At 33.6% G+C, this 21,159-nt stretch overlaps 1 protein-coding gene across 3 annotated transcripts in view; it reads right to left on the bottom strand.

Annotated features, from left to right (window-relative positions):
• Positions 1 to 21,159, bottom strand: part of GLS (glutaminase) — an 84,138-nt gene that overhangs the window by 11,503 nt on the left and 51,476 nt on the right. Inside the window, exons 14-15 of one of the 3 annotated variants that reach the window (XM_043577331.1) lie at positions 19,084 to 19,176; positions 15,428 to 18,086 (exon numbers count right to left, since the gene is read on the bottom strand). In XM_043577331.1, coding sequence (XP_043433266.1) covers positions 18,057 to 18,086; positions 19,084 to 19,176 — 123 coding nt within the window. In that variant the 3' untranslated portion in view covers positions 15,428 to 18,056. Of the gene's footprint in view, positions 1 to 15,427; positions 18,087 to 19,083; positions 19,177 to 21,159 lie in introns of those variants that run through there. The other 2 variants (XM_043577329.1, XM_043577328.1) reach the window with 2 other exon arrangements.

Genomic DNA, 21,159 nt, shown 5'->3' with positions numbered 1-21,159 from the left:
GACAGGGAGAGAGAGGATTGACTCATTAGCTTTACACTTGACTCCAGGTATTTTATTTCCAACTCTGCTACCAACTGCAACACTGTAGTTTCCCTTGTTTTTCATCATTAGTTTCTGCTTAAATACAAAGACTAATTCAGCCCTTTGGTTAGGAAAGACTTTAATGAAAAAGAGCAGGTAACTGAAAAGCCATCCTTGTGTTCCCACCACTTCCAGTTTGACGTAAGCTGCTCTCTCATTTCCAGCTCACTGAAGTATCTGTTGCTGTGGAACAGATACTCTTCTTCGTCTGTTAAATAAACCATCATCATTCCAGATCCAGTTTTGTTTTAAAAGCTTCACGCCAACTTGGCCTTTAAGAGCCTTTAAATGAAAAGAAGTTTGAGGCCTTCTTTCATAAATATTTTTCTTAAGGGCAGGTTATTAAGAAATACAAACCTATTATAATATAGCTAAGACAAATTTTAAGTTGTCAGCAAATGTAAACTAATCGCTTGCCAACAAGGGTAGAGATATAAACCTGCACAATGTGTATGTGAAAACATTTCCTCTTTCCCTTATTTAATATTCATATAAATATTTAACGTGAGCTTATTTAATATCATATGGACATGTAAAACAAAATTATACTACTTTTATGATTAGAAAGTCGAGCATGAGTATGAGGCTACATGTTCCTAAGCTTTTCCACTGACTTATTCAGACACAAATATTAATCTACTATATACAGACAGAATTAATCCAAACTGACACGATCAGAGGATTAGAGAAAATCCTTTAACGGAATAACAGTTCAGCAATCTCATGACATTTCCAAATTTTTACACAAATGCAGGAGGTTAGGTTCTCATACAGTAATTTTAATAGAGAGGAATAAATTGAACAGTAAATTTTACTCTAAAGAAGAGCACAGAAATTTCACTTACAAAATATAACCTCAAAATGGCAGCTCCAAATATTGTATTCTGCTCTTGACTAATGAATAAACAAACTGTCCTAAGCATACCATTTTCAAAACTTCTCAATGAACAGATTAATCTGAAATATTTTTACTTACTCTTAAACTAAGTCACGATTCTATCAAAGAAATCTGACAACCCGTGAAGATAAAAATTCAGATTATACACTAGTTAGGGAAAAATAGCTAATATGAAGCACCTACTCTCTCTGGACTGAGCTAAATGTTCTACGCATTATTATGCTATTATTACTCAAAGGATTAAGAAACTGAAGGCTAATGCATTTAAGTTAACTTGAGCAAAGTAATAATGCTGGCAAGTAGCAGAGTGAGAGCTCACGAGCAGCCTGACGCTGGGATTTGTGCTGTCTACCACTACAAGGGACCTCCTGGGCCAAGAGATTTCGTGACAAAACATGAGATGAGATTTCCTCACCAATACAATACCAAGACTAAAATCAGAAAAGGGCAACTACGGGAAAATTCACGGGGAAATCAGAGATACTAGTTTTCTGTTGAGGTGCTAACCAAACTAACCGAAAGGTATTTTGTTGTTAATTGAAAAGAAAACAGAGGATCAAATAAATATTCAATTTGGCATATCAATGCCACAAACAGAAAAAAAGTTAAAGATATCTTCATTCTTTGCTTTGAAGTATCTAAAAGTGAAGTATGAGTTTTGGGTTAATGTGAATACAGCAAATATATTATTGCTACAGAATTTGCAGCAAATAACTTCTTATCTCAGTGGCTCATGATAGTCTGGTAAATGCCAATGAATGGCCTAAAAAGATACCAATGAGCCAATGAGCAACCCTCCTTTTATATCCAAGCATAAAAGCAGCTAACAACCTATCTTTGCATGGCATGACAAAGAGCAATCCTAATTAACAAGTCAGCAACAAAAGAGGATAAAAATCAAAACGAGCAGGGACAAAGGCAGCTTTCTCTGAACAGAAGTGCATTTTTCATGTGGCAAACCTAAGAGTATTTGTACTGCACAGACAAGTATCAAAGTTTCATATTCACTTTCTTCCCGGTTCTCTTTCTCTCTTATACAAATATTTGTAAAACTCCATGAAGATTAGTTAACATTACATTAGTGTGTTCAAATACAGGACAAAGTGCCACACTTCTGGGATGATGAAGTGTCACGTTCATTTATAATTATGAACTAAAAAAACAAGTATGTAAAACCCCAAAAAGTCAAAGAAACTAAAAGCAAAGAATAAGACAGGAAGAAAAGAAACTGGTCACCAAATCTTTGTACATAATACTTTAAAAAAAAAAAAAGGATCAGGGCAACTACAATCAAAAGATTCTCACACTGTCTGGTATAAATTTAAAAATAAATATACACAAGGTCCCTGAAAAGAGATGGGGCTCTCTTTTTGCCAAAAAACAAAACAAAGATTTGGCAGCAATAAACCCAGAATTATGTTTTCAATTTAAAGGATCCAGCTCTCCTTGTATGTCCTAAATATTGCTACTACAACAAAGCAAGGCACAGGGACATGAATATTCATTCCAACCACAATACATTCTTATTGACTGCTTTGATTTTAGAAATTTCTCATTTTTGTTGGTCTCCAGAGAGCCATACTTAATCTTCTCCATTCTTCAATGTCTATTTTACAGTTCTATTGCGGGAAGTGTGACATGCGAGCTTTATGGATAACACACAGAACAAGCACAATAACAATATGTTTCTCTAGTGTTTTCAATTTTCAAAGGACTTTCATAGGCATTGTAATATCAAATTATGATAACAGGCTCCTCTAGCACATAATACAAGGAGCTTCTGGAGAACAGGATATTTTTAAGACCCTCAAAAATAATGCAAGACTATATGAAAAAAAAAAATAGATAATTAGGCCAAAAAAAAAATCACTCCATCACCATTCTCAGGGCCTTATCATGAGACTGCTTAGCATGTATCTGTATTTTAACATTCATAATTATTATCGGTAATATTTTATATGAAGGAAGGAGAATGGACATGGCAAAATTATATACAGCACTCACCTGTTAGTGTAAGTTACATTAGTTGAAAATTCTTTAAGTAGAATCAAATTCTAAAAGGAGAAAAGCCTACATTCATGTCTTCTATGTAGGGAGCATATAAAGTAGATTCCAAAGCCTACTTTTAAAATCACTATCCGGTAAATGCTCTAAAATCCCTTGCCTGATCTTCTGCAGCTCCTGAACCTAAATTTGGAATGCAGCCACAGGATAATGTGGGGGGGGGGGGGGGCGGGTGGCAACAGAGCAGATCAGCATCCCTGCAAACCCATGATACCAACCTCAATAGTATTGTGACAACTACTGCTTTATTTCCTTCAGCTCTGCCCCACCTTCCAAGAATAAACATTTCCTATCTTCTCTGTGCCCTGAAACCGCACAGCCTCCCTCCAACTCCACAACTTATTCTCAGCATAAAGCCTTTCATCCACTTCAGGAAAATGGAAGCCAATGGGCAGAAACTTCCTCAACTTCTCGCTACCATACCTACCTACTGCATACCTACCTACCTGCCTGCCTCTCAATGTCCTATTTTATTGAAGGAGATACTCTTCCTCCTACCATACCTAAATCCTCCGCTGATGCCGAGAGCTCCATCTCTTTCCAGAGACATCACTTTGTTGTCCGTTTCCTCTTTCTTGTATCTATTTTAAGCTCTCCTTCTTTACTGGGTCTTTTCTATCAGCAGCCAACCCTGCTCTACTCCAGTAGTTCCCCAGCCTTCAAATCTCAAAGCCAAGAAAATTTTCTTAATAGTGGAGAGGAGATTACCAATATGGGCCACCCATTTCTTATTTTCTGAGCACAAACAATAAAGAAGACTACTATCTACTAACATCATTTACTAAATAAAAAGACATTTTAGCACCAAAAGTAGGAAAGACATTATGTAAATGGACACCTTCATCTTATTTAATGCTTATCTGTTTTGTACGGTTGACTCTTCCAAATTTCTTGCAATACTTTCTCTCCTGGACTTCTATTATGGTATGCTGGATTTTCTCCTAATGGGACATTTTTCCCCAGTGGGAAACCTACTGTTCTATCCTACTTTTTATTTTTTTTTTTTTTTAAATTTTTTTTTTCCACGTTTTTTATTTATTTTTGGGACAGAGAGAAACAGAGAATGAACGGGGGAGGGGCAGAGAGAGAGAGGGAGACACAGCATCAGAAACAGGCTCCAGGCTCCGAGCCATCAGCCCAGAGCCTGACGCGGGGCTCGAACTCACGGACCGCGAGATCGTGACCTGGCTGAAGTCGGACGCTTAACCGACTGCGCCACCCAGGCGCCCCCCTACTTTTTATTTTTAACGTTAAATTTTGAGTATCTGTTACTTCATTTTTAAAAAATGTTTATTTTTGAGAGAGAGAACACAAGTGGGGAAGGGACAGAGAAAGAGGGAGACAGATGATCCGAAGCAGGCTGTGCTGAAAGCAACAAGCCCAACGTTGGGCCATAACTCATGACGCCGTGAGCCAAAGCTGGATGCTCAACTGACTGAGCCACCCAGGCACCCTTATCCTACTTTGAAAGTGGGAGTTCCTTAAGGTTCCTTCTCATTCTGCACGGTCTACTGGAGCAATCTCACACAACTTACAGCTTCAAACCTACTCTCACCATGCTAACAACTCACGAAATTGTATCTCCAATTCAAACCACTCTCCTAAGTTTTCGGCCTGTATCTGACACTTGTCACTACTTGGATATCTCAGAAATAAAAATATGTCAAACAGAAGTTAGCTTTCTCACAACTGCCAACTGCTTACCTAAGATCGATTTCCTATTCCATCTAGACTAACAGAATCTCTACTTGTTGGAGGTAGCAATGTGCCAACTGAAAATTCTTTCCTAGAATCCCTTGTAGGTAGTCTGGCCAGCGAGTGTCAGATGAGTTTCTAGGAAACTTCTCCTACCTGATTTAGGTATCACTCTTTTCTTCTACCACTTTGACCATACATGTGAGGCTAAAGGTGGAACACTTTTCAACTACATGGTGATAGTCATGATGTCTAACCCCAACACACGAAAGCTGGTTGGAGCAGAAGTGTATCTTACTGATGGCACACATCCTGGATTGCCTACCCCCAGACTTATTATAATACAAAGATAGCCCTATTCATTGAGACCTCTATTAATCATCCTCTTGATAGCTATAGTCAAAAGACCCCTTAATTGGTACAACCAAAATTAATCTTTCCCTGTACTCCCAAGATTTGCTTCTCCAGCGTTCTCCATCTTAATAATGTAGCACCATCTGTCCTATTGCTAATACTAAAACCTGACTGTCTACTTAACAGGTCATTCTTTTCACCCACCAAATACTATCACCAAGTGCTGCCAATTTCATCTCCTAAACACATCTCATACCTACCTTTCTCACATCTATTTCCCTATTCTAAGCTACCATCACATCTCACCTCAGCCCTAACTTCAACTTTTGTCTTCCTCTAATTCATTCCCCATAGAACAGTTTTAAAACCAAATCACGTCATTCCCCTTCTTATACAAGCCAAATACACTTTGAATAGTACAAAACTCTTAATGTGGCATGTAAGATCCTACATAAATATTTCCCAAACTGTGTTCAGAGGACCATCTACAGCAGAAACACCCAAGGTGCTTACTAAAAATGCAGGTGTTTAAGCCAATCTCCAAGATTGTGCCTTAGGACACACTTGGGGCACCTGGGTGATTGAGTGGGTTAAGCGTTTGAGACCTGATCTCAACTCAGGTCTTGATTTCAGGATCATGAGTTCAAGCCCCATGTTGGGCTCCACACCCAGCGTGGAGTCTATGTGAAAAATAATTTTTAAAAGTTAATAAAATTAAGACACACTAACAGCTGTAGTGTACACTGAGAGACAAGAAGGGCTATCCTACATCATGTGGTCTTATGTCTTATACTCATCCAGGGCCAATCTCCATTCACACCTTGCCTCACTCTTCTCCCATCATTTTTGCTTTCTTTTACCATCTCCAAAGTGCTCCTTCCTGTCCCCGGGCCTTCAAGCCAGAGTATTTTATTAATCCTCACCCTTCCTCTAACTCATTCAAACTTTATCACCTTTCAGGGAAAATCAGCCATACCTATTTTATCAAAAAATGAAATCTTGTTGTTATACTCTGCTGGAACTTTGTACATGTCTACCATTTACTGTATTTGTGTATTTCTTCAAGATACAAAATGTTATAGCTAACTATTCCCCCAGCACTCATCCCCCTCTTTCTCAGAGGGAAGTTTTACTGAAGACTGGTGTGCATGTTCTTATACTTTAACTACATTGTATGTTTATCTCACAAAGTCTGTTACAGGTGTATAAATCACTTGGTATATGCCATTTCACCTCCTTTATAAGTAAAAATGAACTAGATCTACATGTATCTGTATGAACAAATCACTTATCACCATTTTTGCTATTTTATTAACTATTCAGTATCTACATCCCCACTAGATTGCAAACATCAAGGGCTTGATCAGACTCATTGACTACCCGCATATCCTAAGTACTTTGCAGTTTCTGGCATGGAACAGGCAAGGAACAAATAAATATTGGTTAAATGAAGAAGTAATCAGCGAATGAACAATAAACAGAATACTAAAGCTAATTTATATAAAACCAGAACTACTCTGTCAAATTAAATTGGCTAAATAACTTAAACTGTGTGTATGTGTAAACAAAAACTAGTGAAATATTGAGGGATAACTGGTTCTTGGTAGAAAAAAATAATCTGAACAGTTATACATTTGCATTTATATATTGGGATCTAATCTTACACATTGGTAGGGGATTTATATGCAATACCAGGAATGAAGAGCAGAAAACACACACAAGAGAAAAACAAAATGTTTGGTATTTAGAATGGATGAAAAATTGTTTCATAACAATATTTGGAAACCTAGAAATCAAGACTCAGAAGAGTCCTGGTCACTTTCTTATAGCAACTTTAGTGGAAAAACAACTTCACTGAAAGAATGAACTATTTGTTCATCTTGTACCCTACTACATTATTATAAAAACAATAATGGAAGAACAATTTAACTGGAAATGGGAACACTTACTACCAGCTCTCCTGAGTAAGGGCATTAGGATAGGTGGAAGTTATTTTTTAGATATACTTTAACAGCAGAATTGTGTTTCATAGTCCAGTACACATATTTTGAGGGAATCTGCTTATATCTAACATTATCATTAAAATCATATATACAAGAACAAGTATAAATGACTGTGGATGAGAATACAAAATTTGTTTTTCATCATTGAATCATTCTGGTTGGTTTCCAAAAAAAATTTTTTTACCCTAAAAACAAGTGCAGATGTGAAGAAAAAGATACATTAATTTTTGGATAATAAATCCAAATCCAGATAATAGAATTCTTATATATAAATAAGGTTAGTGAAAACCCCTACAATTGAACCCTGTGGAAAGCTTTATGGAACCAGGGTTTTTAAAGGTTTTGATAAGTTGAGGTTAGCTGATAGGCATTTAGAGGAAATACACAAAAGGATTTAAAAGTGCATCTTTAAAATTAAGTTTTAAAGAGTTAGAATAAACATCGGCTTTTAGTGCCAGTGTACTGATTTATATTTAATGCTAGGAATATACAATAAGGAAACTTTTTAAGTAATGAAAACGACTTATAAGAGCTAAACTAAAAATGACTTCACTGATATTTAGGGCTGACTTGTTATCTTCTATAGTCAAGTAATATTGGAGTTAATTTTCCCATTTATATCAACACTTTTTTTTAAGACTTTTTAAAAAAAGTTTATTTATTCATTTTGGGAGAGACAGAGACAGCACAGGTAGGGGAGGGACAGAAAGATAGAGGGAGAGAGAGAATCCAAACCAGGCTCCATGCTGCCAGCGCAGAGCCTGATGCAGGGTTCGAACTCACAAAACCATAAGATCATGACCTGAGCCGAAACCAGAGTCAGATGCTTGACTGAGCCACCCAAGTGCCCCGAGACATTTTAGACATAAATGTGCTGTCTGCCAAAAAACCCCTAATAGTTTCCCAACATATCTAATTCTTAGTAAAAGGATCTCTGGGGAGAGGAACTTTTCTCTGAGTGAAATAATTACATGCACATATGAAAATTGTAGGACACTGGTGGTATGTGATGGAGACATTGCCTTATATAAGGTATAGGAAATTCAAAGTATCACAGGATAACCTTATTTAATATGAAATTTCCCTTTTTGGTCTATCAAGACACTCTGAAATTGTATTGTCCTTAAATTTCCATGGAGTATCTTGATTTTATTAACAAGGAGACATAAGTTGCTCTGCTTACATTTTGCAATGGGAAATAATATAATCTATGGTCAAGACAATGAGCTCTGGAACCAAAACTGCCTGGGTGTAAATCCTGGTTCTATATAGGATCGAATTCTGTGACCTTAGTGAATTTACAAGACCTATATAAATCTACAGAGGTAGTAATACCTACTTCATAGACTTCAGGGGGATTAAAAAATTCTCAAAACATTCACGGATGGTTAACCCATAGTAAGTCACAGTGAGTGCTAAAAGTCATGCTATTCAAATTCTGATGTTATCAGGTTTCTGCTGATGGTGTATTGGGCATGCACTGTTGCTAGAGTTGACTGAAATTATGGACATTGAAAGCCAACTACAGAAAACCACAGGATCCTCTAGGTTAGGAAACTGGACAGCCTTAGCAAATTGAGATTACCTCAATTTTGGCCTACACCTTTGAGGACTGATCACTGTATATTTAGCGATTAGCCTACACACTGCAGTCTCTTGTGATAAGGGATTGAGAAAGAAACTCTAGACTTCCAAGGTCTTTGGGCACAGGCAGCAGGCATAGATGAAAGACATTCTTTTTAAAATTACTGCCAATTTTAGGTAAAAATGGTAACTTCAAACCTATGATTAAGAATGTTTACAGATTAACCATTACTATCCTATGTCAGAATGAATAAGAGTGGCACATCTTCCTGAAGTCAATTTTACTCCAATTCTGGAGAAGATAACGGTTAGTCACAGACCTTATAAATACTACGTTTTAAAAAAAATATTAAAACAGGTGAAACAGAACAAAATTTATATGAATTTTTAAGGTAGAAAACAAGCCTCAGAAGTTCATGCCTTATGGTATACCACATTACCTATCCAGATCCTATACCCAACTGCCCAGCATTCACTGATCCTATTTAAGTCCCAAAAGCACTAAGTAAACCACAGTTTCACTCTATTAAGAACTTTTGCAGAAGATCCCAAGTTCTTAACTAAAACAAAAATCTAAAATTCACAATGGCAGCGAATGGGAATTTTTGCAAAACAAAAACTACAAAACACAATATGCAAACATAGCAACAGCCCTCTCTCCAGAGCCCCTAAATATAAGGTAAATGCACTAATACATGAGACCATTACATAACAAAGCCCAACATGTAAGGGATACCAAATCAACAGCAGTGCTGATTCTGTGGCAGACATATATGGTGGATGTAAAATAAAATTGGCACAACAGAGACAAAATAAAAATTAAAGCATCTCAAGTTTTTATTACTTGGCTAAAAAACACAGCAAACTAGTTTTCTTTCTCTGTTTCTCCTTCAGGTGAAAAAAAACCATACATACTCTAAGTTTTGTTGTAATAGCATGTTTTAGCTGAAACACTTCACAAATGGGTAAATAGAAAGTTAAATTCTACTTCCCACCTCCTTAAAACCATTCTCTAAAACTTCTCTTTCAGGTAAAAAGAAGAGACATTAAGGCAGGAATATTTTATTGGTATGATTAAAAAGGGTTAATACTATTAGTCACCAGAGAATTTTAACAAAATCACTTGTTCTATAATTTCATCAAGAGATGTTAATAAAGTTTCATTGTGTAAAAAATGTAGCATTCATTTTAATTCAAAGTAGAAACAATATTATTTAGTTCATTCCTTTATTTATATTATAACTCTTGTGCAGACCTAGACCCACAGACACATGTATTCAAAGCTGAAGGTAAAATAATGAATTATTAACAATAAACTTTTATTATAATGAAAAAAGTCTGAATTAACACTCATGTTTTTTTTAACTTTTTAAAGAAAATAACTCTAGAATGGTAAATGTCAACAACATTAAGACTTGGAAATGAACATATCAGCAATACAAAGGCTTGAAAATGAAAACACATTTTATGAGTAACTTTCATATATTTTTAAAGTTACCTCATTTTCAGCCAAAAATGAGTTATTATTGGAAAAGTTGGAAAAAGAAAGAATACTTGAAATTAACATAGTCTGAATTTTTCAATTAGGATCTTTAATCATGAGTGACTGTGAGAAAGAACAAAACAACAAAGTATGGATGGAGTCAATAATTTATACCATGGTTTTACACAACACAATTAATCTCATCTAATGAAACAAAGTCAAGACACGTATTATGTTATCCCCTCAAAGGATAATCTGTAATTGTTCCTTAGTGATGATTTGTGAAAGGCACATACAAAATAATGAAAACTAATAATTATAAAGAAAAGATGAACAAAAGGCTGAAGATTTCAATTTGAATTTTACAATGGAATGATCCAAATGTGAATAGTTATACTAGCATAATTGATGCTAATATTTCAGCATCATTCTAATTTTAATAAGTATAATGTGAAAACAGAGTTTATACTGAGTAAGAGCCAGCATCCTAAAGTTCAGCTTCTCATCTATATAAACTTATGGGGAAGAGCTATGTAACAGGCAAGTTTAAATTTTGAGAAGAAACCCGTACTGTTTTTTGGAATAACAATATTTAAGTTGTAACATTTCTAAGTCAACAAAGGCGTTTAAAAAGTAACACTTCTCAAGAACAGCAATATAAATTTCCTTCAAAAATAAAAAATAAATCCCAGAAGTATGAAACGGAGATTGGTACTAAGGACAACATACATGATAGAGTAATAAACTCTTGTTCTGAAGCCACCTAGAGATCCAAATATGCAAAATAAAAACAAAGGAAGTAAGGTAGATATTTTGCATAGTATGTGCTGGGAAAAGCTGACTTGAAAAAAATTTTTTTTCTTTTAGAAAACATTTCTTTATAACTCCAATAGCCTTTTGTTTTTTTAACCTTTTTACTTTCAATATTTAACCTAACTCCAAAGGAATTTATTTTAAAAGCAAATGGCGCAACATTTATTTTTACAGTCTCATTTTTCCTATACTTTCTTTCAAAGGTTCCAGGATAATTTCTTATTTTTAGAACTACTGTATAATTGTTAGCATTCACTTCTTAATTTTTCCAGTCTTTATAAGTTGTGGCGTAAGACTCTTTACTAGAGAAATACAATTAAGTAGTTTTTACTAAACATTGATGTAACAATGTTTGCCAAATAACTTAAGAGTTGTATTAACTACTGACAATTATGCTTTTCATCACAAATAACCAACAAACAAAAGATGTAACAAAACACACAATAGAACAATTCCATCAAAAAAGAGAAAAAAATATTGTACATGTGTTACAATATTTAGCAAGGTGGTAAGAAACCTGGAAAGGAGGTTGGCTGAAGCGGGAGTTTGCACCACATAAACTCTAAGATTGCTTTCAATCTCAATTATGGGATTCTAATAAATTATAAGATTATGGTAAATGAAAGAACAAAGACCTAGAAAGGTTGAGCTATGTTTTAAAAATAAAACAAATTCTTTAGCTGTTTACAGAATATGAACTAAAATCGTAAGTGAGGGTTCCAAGTGGAACTGACCAGAGAGATTTTCATTATATAAACAAAAATTGCCAGACGTGTAATATGGAAACAAATCTAAAACTATTTCAGGTAAGAACACTTCCTTTTAAAAGCTAAGCCTTCCGGGGCGCCTGCTTGGGTGGCTTGGTGGGTTAAGCATCCAACTTCGGCTCAGGTCATGGTCTCGAGGTTTTTGAGTTCCGGGAGTTTGAGCACCTCATTGGGCTCTCTGCTCTGAGCACAGAGCCCACTTCAGATCCTAGATCTCCCTCTCTCTCTGCCCCTCCCCTGCTCACGTGCACACGTGTGCTTCTCTCAAAAATAAACATTAAAAAAAATAAAACCTAGGTCTTCCAGATAGGTAATTTCAATCATCTGAGGTATTTCAGCAAGGTAAATACTTAATGGAAAAAATCATTATTTTTAATAATACTATGTCCAGAAGACTCATGTCCTCAGGTATTAAAATTTGGCTTAAGAATAAATATACCATGGGGTGCCTGGGTGGCTCAGGGGGTTAAGTGTCCCACTCCTGATTTCAGCTCAGGTCATACATAATCTCACGGTTTGTGAGATCAAGCCCTTTGTCTGGCTCGGATTCTCTCTCTCTGACCCTCCTCTGCTCACGCTCTCTCTCTCTCTCTCTGAAAATACATATAAATAAATTAATTAAATAAATAAATAAGAAAGCCAAGTTGTTCTTCATCAAGATTTAACTAAAGTATTTCTGATAGTAACTGAGATTTAGAGTTCAAGGTCTAACAATGGTGTTATGAGATCAACTGCCCAAATGTGTCATCTCATTCCTCTTTCCTAGGAGTCTGTACCCTGATGCTCATCACAGCATTTGGCACCAAGAATCATAATTTTTTTAAGTTTACGTAATACATAACAGTTCTCAATAAAAAAGATTTGGAATTTACCAAAAACTACCACAGACACCACCAAAAAAAAGTAATGCACTCAAATGCTAATTTATATCTTATTCATTTCAGTTAAAGGTGAATGTAATTGACTGGAAAGCCATAATAAAAATTTAATCAACATAGGCTTTACACATTTTGCACATCTTAAAAGTCTCTACAGGTGCAACGTATAAAAATCACTAAAGTGGATCTATAATCTACAAAACATATGGTAAACTAAAAGTCAACCTTAAAATTAATAACCTTTCATATATCAAAATATAAAATAATAAAGAACATTTTAAAACCACAGTACAAGAGAATCATTTCATTAAAAATAACGATTTATGATCAGTCTAAGCATCTAAAAAATAAGTACCTTTTCTATTACTGTTTAAGAAGTTTAGGAGTCTAAAAAACATCAAGTTTGCCAAATGTTTTAGGTTGGATAAATTTTGTTCTAGATGCTTATAATTTAGTTTTAAAAACTAAACTAAAACAGACTATAACTCTAAATTTCTTCAAGTCTGTGTGGTATTCACTTCAATAAACTACTTTGGCAGGAGAAGGGAGAAGAAGGATAAGAGAACGTCTCCTAGTCCAACTAAATTCTTTCCATTTCTATGTAGTGTAAGAAACAAATGTTTTAAGTATGTTATAATTTGAGATAAAAGAAAAAAGTAGTCGAACTTGATACACTTGAATATATCTTCCTGTTTATTTTCGCCTTTTTTAAAATGTTTATTTTTGAGAGAAAGTGAGGCAGAGCATGAACGGGGGAGGGGCAGAGAGAGAGGGAGACACAGAATCTGAAGCAGGCTCCAGGCTCTGAGCTGTTAGCACAGAGCTGGACGTGGGGCTTGAACCCATGGGCTGTGAGATCATGACCTGTGCCAAAGTTGGACACTTAACAGACTGAGCCACCCAGGCAGTGGCTGTATCTCTAATGTTTGGTTTTGGTGTTATCATACAATGTAAATACTGCATTTAATATAAAGCAGTAAAGGAACTGAGCAGAAATTATGTTACTTTTTTCTTTAGATTACATTCTAGCATTTTCAAGATTGGTTAAAAACCAAAATTTCCACAAAATGAATAGTAAAACACATTCTTAAAAATTATGTACAATTTTTGGAATAAAACTGTTCCATAAACTGTTCAAAATGAGAAGTACATTATTTAAGTTGAATATAATCCTCCCATATAATAAATTTTGGAGACTGCTTTAAAGTCAATTTCCATATGAAATTTGATATTCCTGCTTTCCCTTTTATGAAGTTCTCCAATATTGTTACTCTCTTACCCTGACAGTGCAGGTAGTGAATGGGCACAACAAAAGAAACCACAAATCTTCAGAGTCAAACTGAGTAAGTAAAACATGTTATATTTTATAAATTCTGGGACAGCAAAAATGTCTATCTGGATAGACAGATACACTCACAAACACATATGTATATAACACACACATGTATATAAATTATCAGGGTATAGACTGACATATCAGTATACATCAGTGTTTCTTCTCACATACATACATGCCTACAAAACTTGACACTGTCAGGCCAAGACGACCAAGCTGAGCCACCTCTCCCTTTGCTTCAAATGGATTAAAAGCAAAAAAAAAAAAAAAAAAAAAAAAAAAAAAAATCCAAGTGTGTCTTTAAAAGTAAGCAATCATAAATCAATTACATACTGAATATATCAGGACACATGAACTTATTTCCTAGTCCCAAAAGAACTTTATAAAAAAAAATCCCATTTAGATAAATACAAAATCCTATAAACAATGGTATTTCCCCTTCAAATAGTTTTAAAAGTCTACAATATATTTGGGACGACTTCTCTGGATACAAATGATGTTATCTGATCAAACAGTAAAATTTAAACTTAAAGTAAAGCTGACCTTAAACAATGTGGGAGGGCTTAGGAATACTGGCCCCATGTGGTTGAAAATCTGCATAGAACTTTTGACTCCCCCCCAAATTTAACTACTAATAGCTGATGCTGACGAGAAGCCTTACCAAGAACATAAACAGTTCAGTAAAACATTTTGTATGTTACATAGCAAGCTGGAGAAAAGAAAATGTTATTAAGAAAATCATAAGGAAGATAAAATAAATCACAGTACTGTACTATAATTTACTAAATTAAGTAAGTGGAGCCATGCAGTTCAAACCTGTGTTAAGAGTCAACTGTACTGTTTATGTCTGACAATGCATGGAGCCTCATTAGACTTTGGACTATGCTGTGGAAATATAAAGTTCCTTCTGAAGACTAAATTCCTTAAAAAGTAAATAAGGTGAATTTCTGTAGTATAGTTATTCCATTTAATATAAATTCTACTGTGATTCACAATTCTAAAGTAATATTACAATACTCTTCATCTGATTCAGCAATGTTTTCCTACCCTACACAACATATAAAACAGTGACACAGTGAGTAACACCAGCGATACTCTTCCTCAGAAAGCTGAACCAGGAAACCAGCAAATAGGGTAGATTTTTTTCTTTTTTAAGTTGTTAAATGGAAAAACAACAAAAAAAAATTGGGAGAAAAGTCTTTATTCAGATACTTCTAGTACAACCAATAGAAAAATGTACTCTCCCTCAAAAAGCCCACCAACTCTATACTTTGTTAAAAAAAAAAAAATCAAATGAAGCCCTTTAGAGAGTATTTCTAGTATGTCTTCACAATAGCCTCAGAAGTAAAAATCTAAAGCATTTTAATAGTATCTTCATAAAGATTTACTATTTTGAAGTTAAAATTCCAACTATTTGTTGTACTTAAAATGCTAGAGTTCCTTTCATCAAAAAAAAAAAAAAACAATAAAATCAGCTTAAAATAAATTTATTGTACAATACAAAAAGTAGGCATACTGGAAAATAAAAGGTACATTATTAAATATACAAAGCAAATAAAAGAAAGCTAAATAACACAAATGTTTTAATCCAAACACTAAGATAAAATGCACAACATTTATGCTAAAAATAAAGTATTTCAGGAAGGATATGCATTTCAAACGAAATGTTAATAATGAAAAAAAAAAGAAAAACAAATGTGCTAACTTCTAAATGCTTGAATATCAAGAATCAGTAATGGCATGAAACATTAAATCCACAATACTGGGTACTTTTCAAGAACTTTATTTGAAAAGGTATTAAAAATACTGAAGGAATCAATTTAAAGAATGTTCTTAAATCTGGCAAAGATTTTCCTTTTTTTTTTTTTTAAATTAAAGTTTAGGGGCCTATTCACAGTATCCTCCCTCTTCTTCCATTTATATACCTTCCTACAAAAATTTCTGGATGCTCATCCTTAATAAGATTAGCTACAATACAGTCAGCTACAAATTAACAACATAATTTTGAAATCTATACATAGGACACAATAGGAAAAATTGAATTTTCATTTTATAAAGTAAAACCATCTCCAAATGAAATAGTAAAACATAACAATTTAGAGCACAGGGAAAAAAATAAAGCCTTTTTTCCAATCTATCAATTAAGACATTCAGTTCCCCAAACTGCAAATGGCTTTGGTGGAACTAATAATACAAATGATACTGTTTAAAGTTGTTGCAGAGGTGAGGCTTTCAAAAAAACCACTCCCCCCTACCATCCGCCCCGTAAATGGCCAAAGTAGAAGTATCCACTTAGATTTGCATTTGTACATTAGAGAAATATTTAAGTAACAATAAACTCCTTGGTAAGTCCTCCAAAACTTAACACATAATTATTTAAATATATAAGTTAGCCCAAAAAGCTTTTGACCAACACCTTTGGAAGGGAACTTCTTTTTCTAATATCACAGTTCCCAAGCTTGAGACATCATTTGATCAGGTTTTCTGTATCTATATTTGCGCTAGTATTGAAATTACTCAGTGAAATCTTTTTTACTAGATTTACTTTTATAGATGTGACCTACCACATATGCCATGACACTAAAAAACTACCAAGTCTCCTTCTAGACCCCAGACCCCACCTCTGCCCCTCCAAAATCTACAAGTTTAAAAATGAATAAAACAAAACAAAAAACACCTTGTGGCTATGGGGAATTGTGGGGAAAACTGAAGAGTTATTTGGAAGAAGGAAGAAGTGTGAATAGGTCCTACAGAATTTTACAATCACTTTGCCAAGACAGACTTTAAACATTATAAATTATCCAAAATAGTCCTTCTTTTAAAAACAAGTTTTGATTCTCAATATTGCATTTTTATAACCAAACAAAAGGATTCAGATCTAACACATTTTAGTAGCATACTTACTACTATCAGACTGAATTCATTTCCTAAGTACTCTAAAATTAGAGTTCAAATAAAACAAACTCTATGAGATGTTATTATAATTTATCATAAAAGATTCATTAGCATTTGTGGAATTATTACGATAATAAAAATATTAAAAACTAAAACCCAAGATTCACCATTCACACTTAAATATAACATAGAAAAAGTAACGTGAATAATACGAAAATAAAATTGTTCAGGTAAACATTTCACTTGAAGACACTCACTGTTGCTCCTTCTGAGTAACCATTATAGCTTTTTAACAGTAAAACATGTCATTATCCTACTTCTGAAATTCTTTGGCTGGAATGTTTTTAGTAACATAAGACACTCCTGTACATGACAATTTTGACAGAACACAGAGAAGTTGCAAAGTAAAAAAGCAAAGACATGACTTATATTTTAAAGTGTTTGATAAAATTTAAAATGAATTTTTAAAATTTAAAGCAAATTTATCACTAAAAATGGCATAAAATATAAACTTAAGCTAATTTTATAATCTATCACTGTATTAAGTAATTTGGGATTCATTAATTTTGCCTTTTCATTGTATTTAGCATAGAGATGACTTTCTATTGCCCCTACAGACATCATGTCAGTTTTAAAACTGGGAAAGAAAAAACAAAATGCAATGAAACTTATGAGTTCAATGTGTGGGTTTTAGAACCAAAAATGACATTTCTGTTACCATTTTAAAATGGAGATTAAGTTAAAATTTTAATTATACCATGAAAAAATTTAAAGGAATTTTTTCCTTTTTGCGTCTTTAAAAATAAAGCAAATTTGCTTTACTTATGTATAAATACCTTTTTAAAGACCAACAAATCCACTTTTTAATCTATTATCTTTATACAAAGATTAAAAGGAAAAAAAGCTTTATGGCTCCAGCACCCAAGGTTGAAAACACAAAAAACTCAAATAAATATTTATAGTATGCAAAAAACCTAAAGATGGTTGAAAGAGTAAATGAAGAACATTCTGAAACTAGAACCCATTTCTTTAGCTTTTCTCTCCCAGACTTTCCATTCTATATACTACAGTTGTAGAGATGTCCTCATTTGACTCAGGTGACACTTTTTTCCATACTGTCTCTTTTAAAGCAAGTTCTTGTTGGAGACTTTCATAGTCCAATGGTCCAAAGGAATGCTAGTTGTTCAAGCAACATACATAATTTATTAGTGCACTTGAGTGAAGAAAGGTCCAAGCTATAAAACGGTATTTTTCAATGAATGTTATTAAGATCTGTTAACATTTTCACCCACCACCATTTGATGTTTTGTTCCATGTTACTCATGTTGACACCCATGGCAGTTTCTATTCTGTTAGCTTTGCATAATTCTCACATATTATAAGTTATTTGATTGGAACTAACAATAGGAAAATTTACTTCGTATGCATTAAAAATATTTTCAACTTATAAGTGCTTCATATCAGCTTCAAGTCTAATTAGGTATTTACTATAAACATTTTCTAGATGGGATGCAAAGGAATTTAATTAAAATTCAAAACAAGTCCTTGGTCCAGTGAACAACTATGAAGACAAAAAATCTTGTTCCTGAAATTTAAGTCCTGACTCTTAAATATTAGCACTAAGAGAAGTATGTATGTGCAATAATATGAAGCCAAACAATGATAATAAACAAATATTACTTTAAGAGTATCAAGAACTCTGCATTAAACACTTTTTATAAAAAAATATTTCATCTATAGTGGCCAGTAAAAATTATGAGGCTTTGTAAGGTCTTTCACTAATACTATAATCCCTTTCCTATTTACATATCCATCCATGCCAAAATAAACTTCAAGACTACTACTGACAAATGATTAAGAGTAAAACAAGGCTTTCTTTTTACCACATGTAGCACTTTCCAAAGTGTTTTTTTGAACAGAATCAATTCTTTTTTTTTTTTTTTTAACAGAATCAATTCTTTAAAATATTGCTTAAAATAGCAGAAAAATGGGTGGGTAGGTGGAGAACCCTGCTGCCAGGTTAACCAGTTTAAATTTAAATAAAACGGCAATAATTATTATTTATATACTCCTGACTCCAGGATGAAAATGTCAATAACTTGTGTATACTCAATTCGTGATTAGCAAATATATGAGGACACTAACAAACTAAGTTTTATTCAAACAGGTGAATCTCATTTTCTTTCTTTTAGAAAAATATTACATAATAATCTAAATATGAATTTTGCTTACCCTTTGATCACCACCTTCTCTTCGAGGATCAAGTTTTTTTGCAAAGTGTCTCAAATTATCATAGTTATGGAAATTACAGAGAGAAACAAGATCCTGTAAATAAACAGGACAGGAATAAGAAACTGGCTATTCACTGGCTATTTTTTTCATATTGCAACAAATCACACTAATATTGTCCAACTTAACTTACTATCTCATGGAAAATACCACTGCAAAAAGCAGCATGTATCACGAAGAGAACCAAAATCAGATGAGAACATGGATAAAATCAGAATGAGAACATGGAGTAAGCATTGAGAACAATGCTTACTAGCTAGGGCTTACTAGCTAGGGCTAAACCACTCAAATTGTTTCTTTCATTTCCTATAAAATGGGCCTTTAGTAACAGGTCATATGAAAGAACTATTCTAGCAAATAACCATAAAGCACCACAAAAATATAAATAAACATTCTGGTCACAATCTATTATAATCCATAAGCATCCAATGTCATTCTATAGCTTTTGCAAAATATAAAAAACTGAAAAATAAATAATTTTAACTGAGAAAGTTTGCAGAAAAATTATAGTACTTAATACAGAGTCTACAAAGTAGTAAATTGCACATAAAACTGGAAGCTGAAATATTAGCAAGACTTGGGTAACTATATAAAATACTGAACTAATCTAGAAACAATTTTATTTTGTAGTGCTTATGTCCTCAAAAAAAAAAAAAGACTTTTCAAGATAGTTTATGGATAAAGATATTCAAACATACAGATTAATGATGATATAATAAACAATAATAATCTTAATTTATGTTGGGATTTAAATTTATACCTTTCCAAGTTTAATAACTTTTGTTGAGGTTTTTTGGAAACTGAAAACTATATACAACCATGACAATTAAAATATCAGCATCAAACAAATGTAATTTCCTATGGGCACGAGTATATGGGAGCTGATAGAAGCAATTTAAAGATCCTTTATAAGTACTGCCATGGCTAACCTAGTAACTTGCAGACGGGTAGGCAGAATGCCAACAATCAATAAACTACTGAAATGATTTAAAAATCAGAATCACTGGATGGTTCCACTTACATGATTATCATACAACATCCATTCATGATAAAAACCCTCAACAAAGCAGGTTTAGAGGGAACATATCTCAACATAATAAAAGCCATAATATGAAAAATCCACAGCTAACATCATACTCAATGGGGAAAAACTTCAGAGCTTTTCCCCTAAGGTCAGGGGACCTTTTTCCCCTAATGTCCACTCTCACCACTTATAATTCAAAATAGTACTGAAGTCCTAGCTACAGCAATCAAACAACAAAAGAAATAAAAGCCTTTCAAATTAGTAAGAAAGAAGTAACATTTTCACTATCTGCAGATGACATGTTACTCTATACAGGAAAACCCTAAAGACGACACCAAAAAACTACTCGAACTGATGATAAATGAATTCAGTAAAGTCACAAATAAAAAATCAATACACAGAAATCCATTGCATTTAATGAAACTAATAATGAAACCCCAGACAGAAATTAAGAAAAAAATCCTTTACAACTGCACCAAAAATAATAAAATACCTAAGAATAAACTTAACCAAAGAGGTGAAAGATATGTACTCTGAAACACTGACGAAAGAAATTGAAGATAACACAAAGAAATGGAAAGATATTCCATGCTCATGGATTATAAGAACAAATATTATCAAAATGTCTATACTATCCAATCTACAGATTTAATGCAATCTCTATCAAAATACTAAAAGCATTTTTCACAGAACTAGAACAATCCTAAAATTTTTATAAAGTCACAAACGACTCACAATAGCTAAAGCGATCTCAAAAAAGACAAAACCAGAGGTTATCACAATTCTAGACTTCAAGTTATATTACAAAGCTGTAGTTATCAAAACATTACAGTACTAGCACAAAAACAGACACATAAATCAATGGAACAGAATAGAAAACCCAGAAACAAACCCACAATTATATGGTCAATTAATCTTCGACAAAGGAGGCAAGAATATGCAATGGTTTAAAAACATAGTGCTGGTAAAACTGGACAAATGGTGCTGGGAGAACT

This window comes from Prionailurus bengalensis, chromosome C1 (assembly GCF_016509475.1).
Source record: "Prionailurus bengalensis isolate Pbe53 chromosome C1, Fcat_Pben_1.1_paternal_pri, whole genome shotgun sequence".
Lineage (NCBI taxonomy): Eukaryota > Metazoa > Chordata > Mammalia > Carnivora > Felidae > Prionailurus > Prionailurus bengalensis.
Note: the sequence above shows the minus strand (reverse complement) of the source record. Positions and strands in the feature narration are given on the sequence as shown.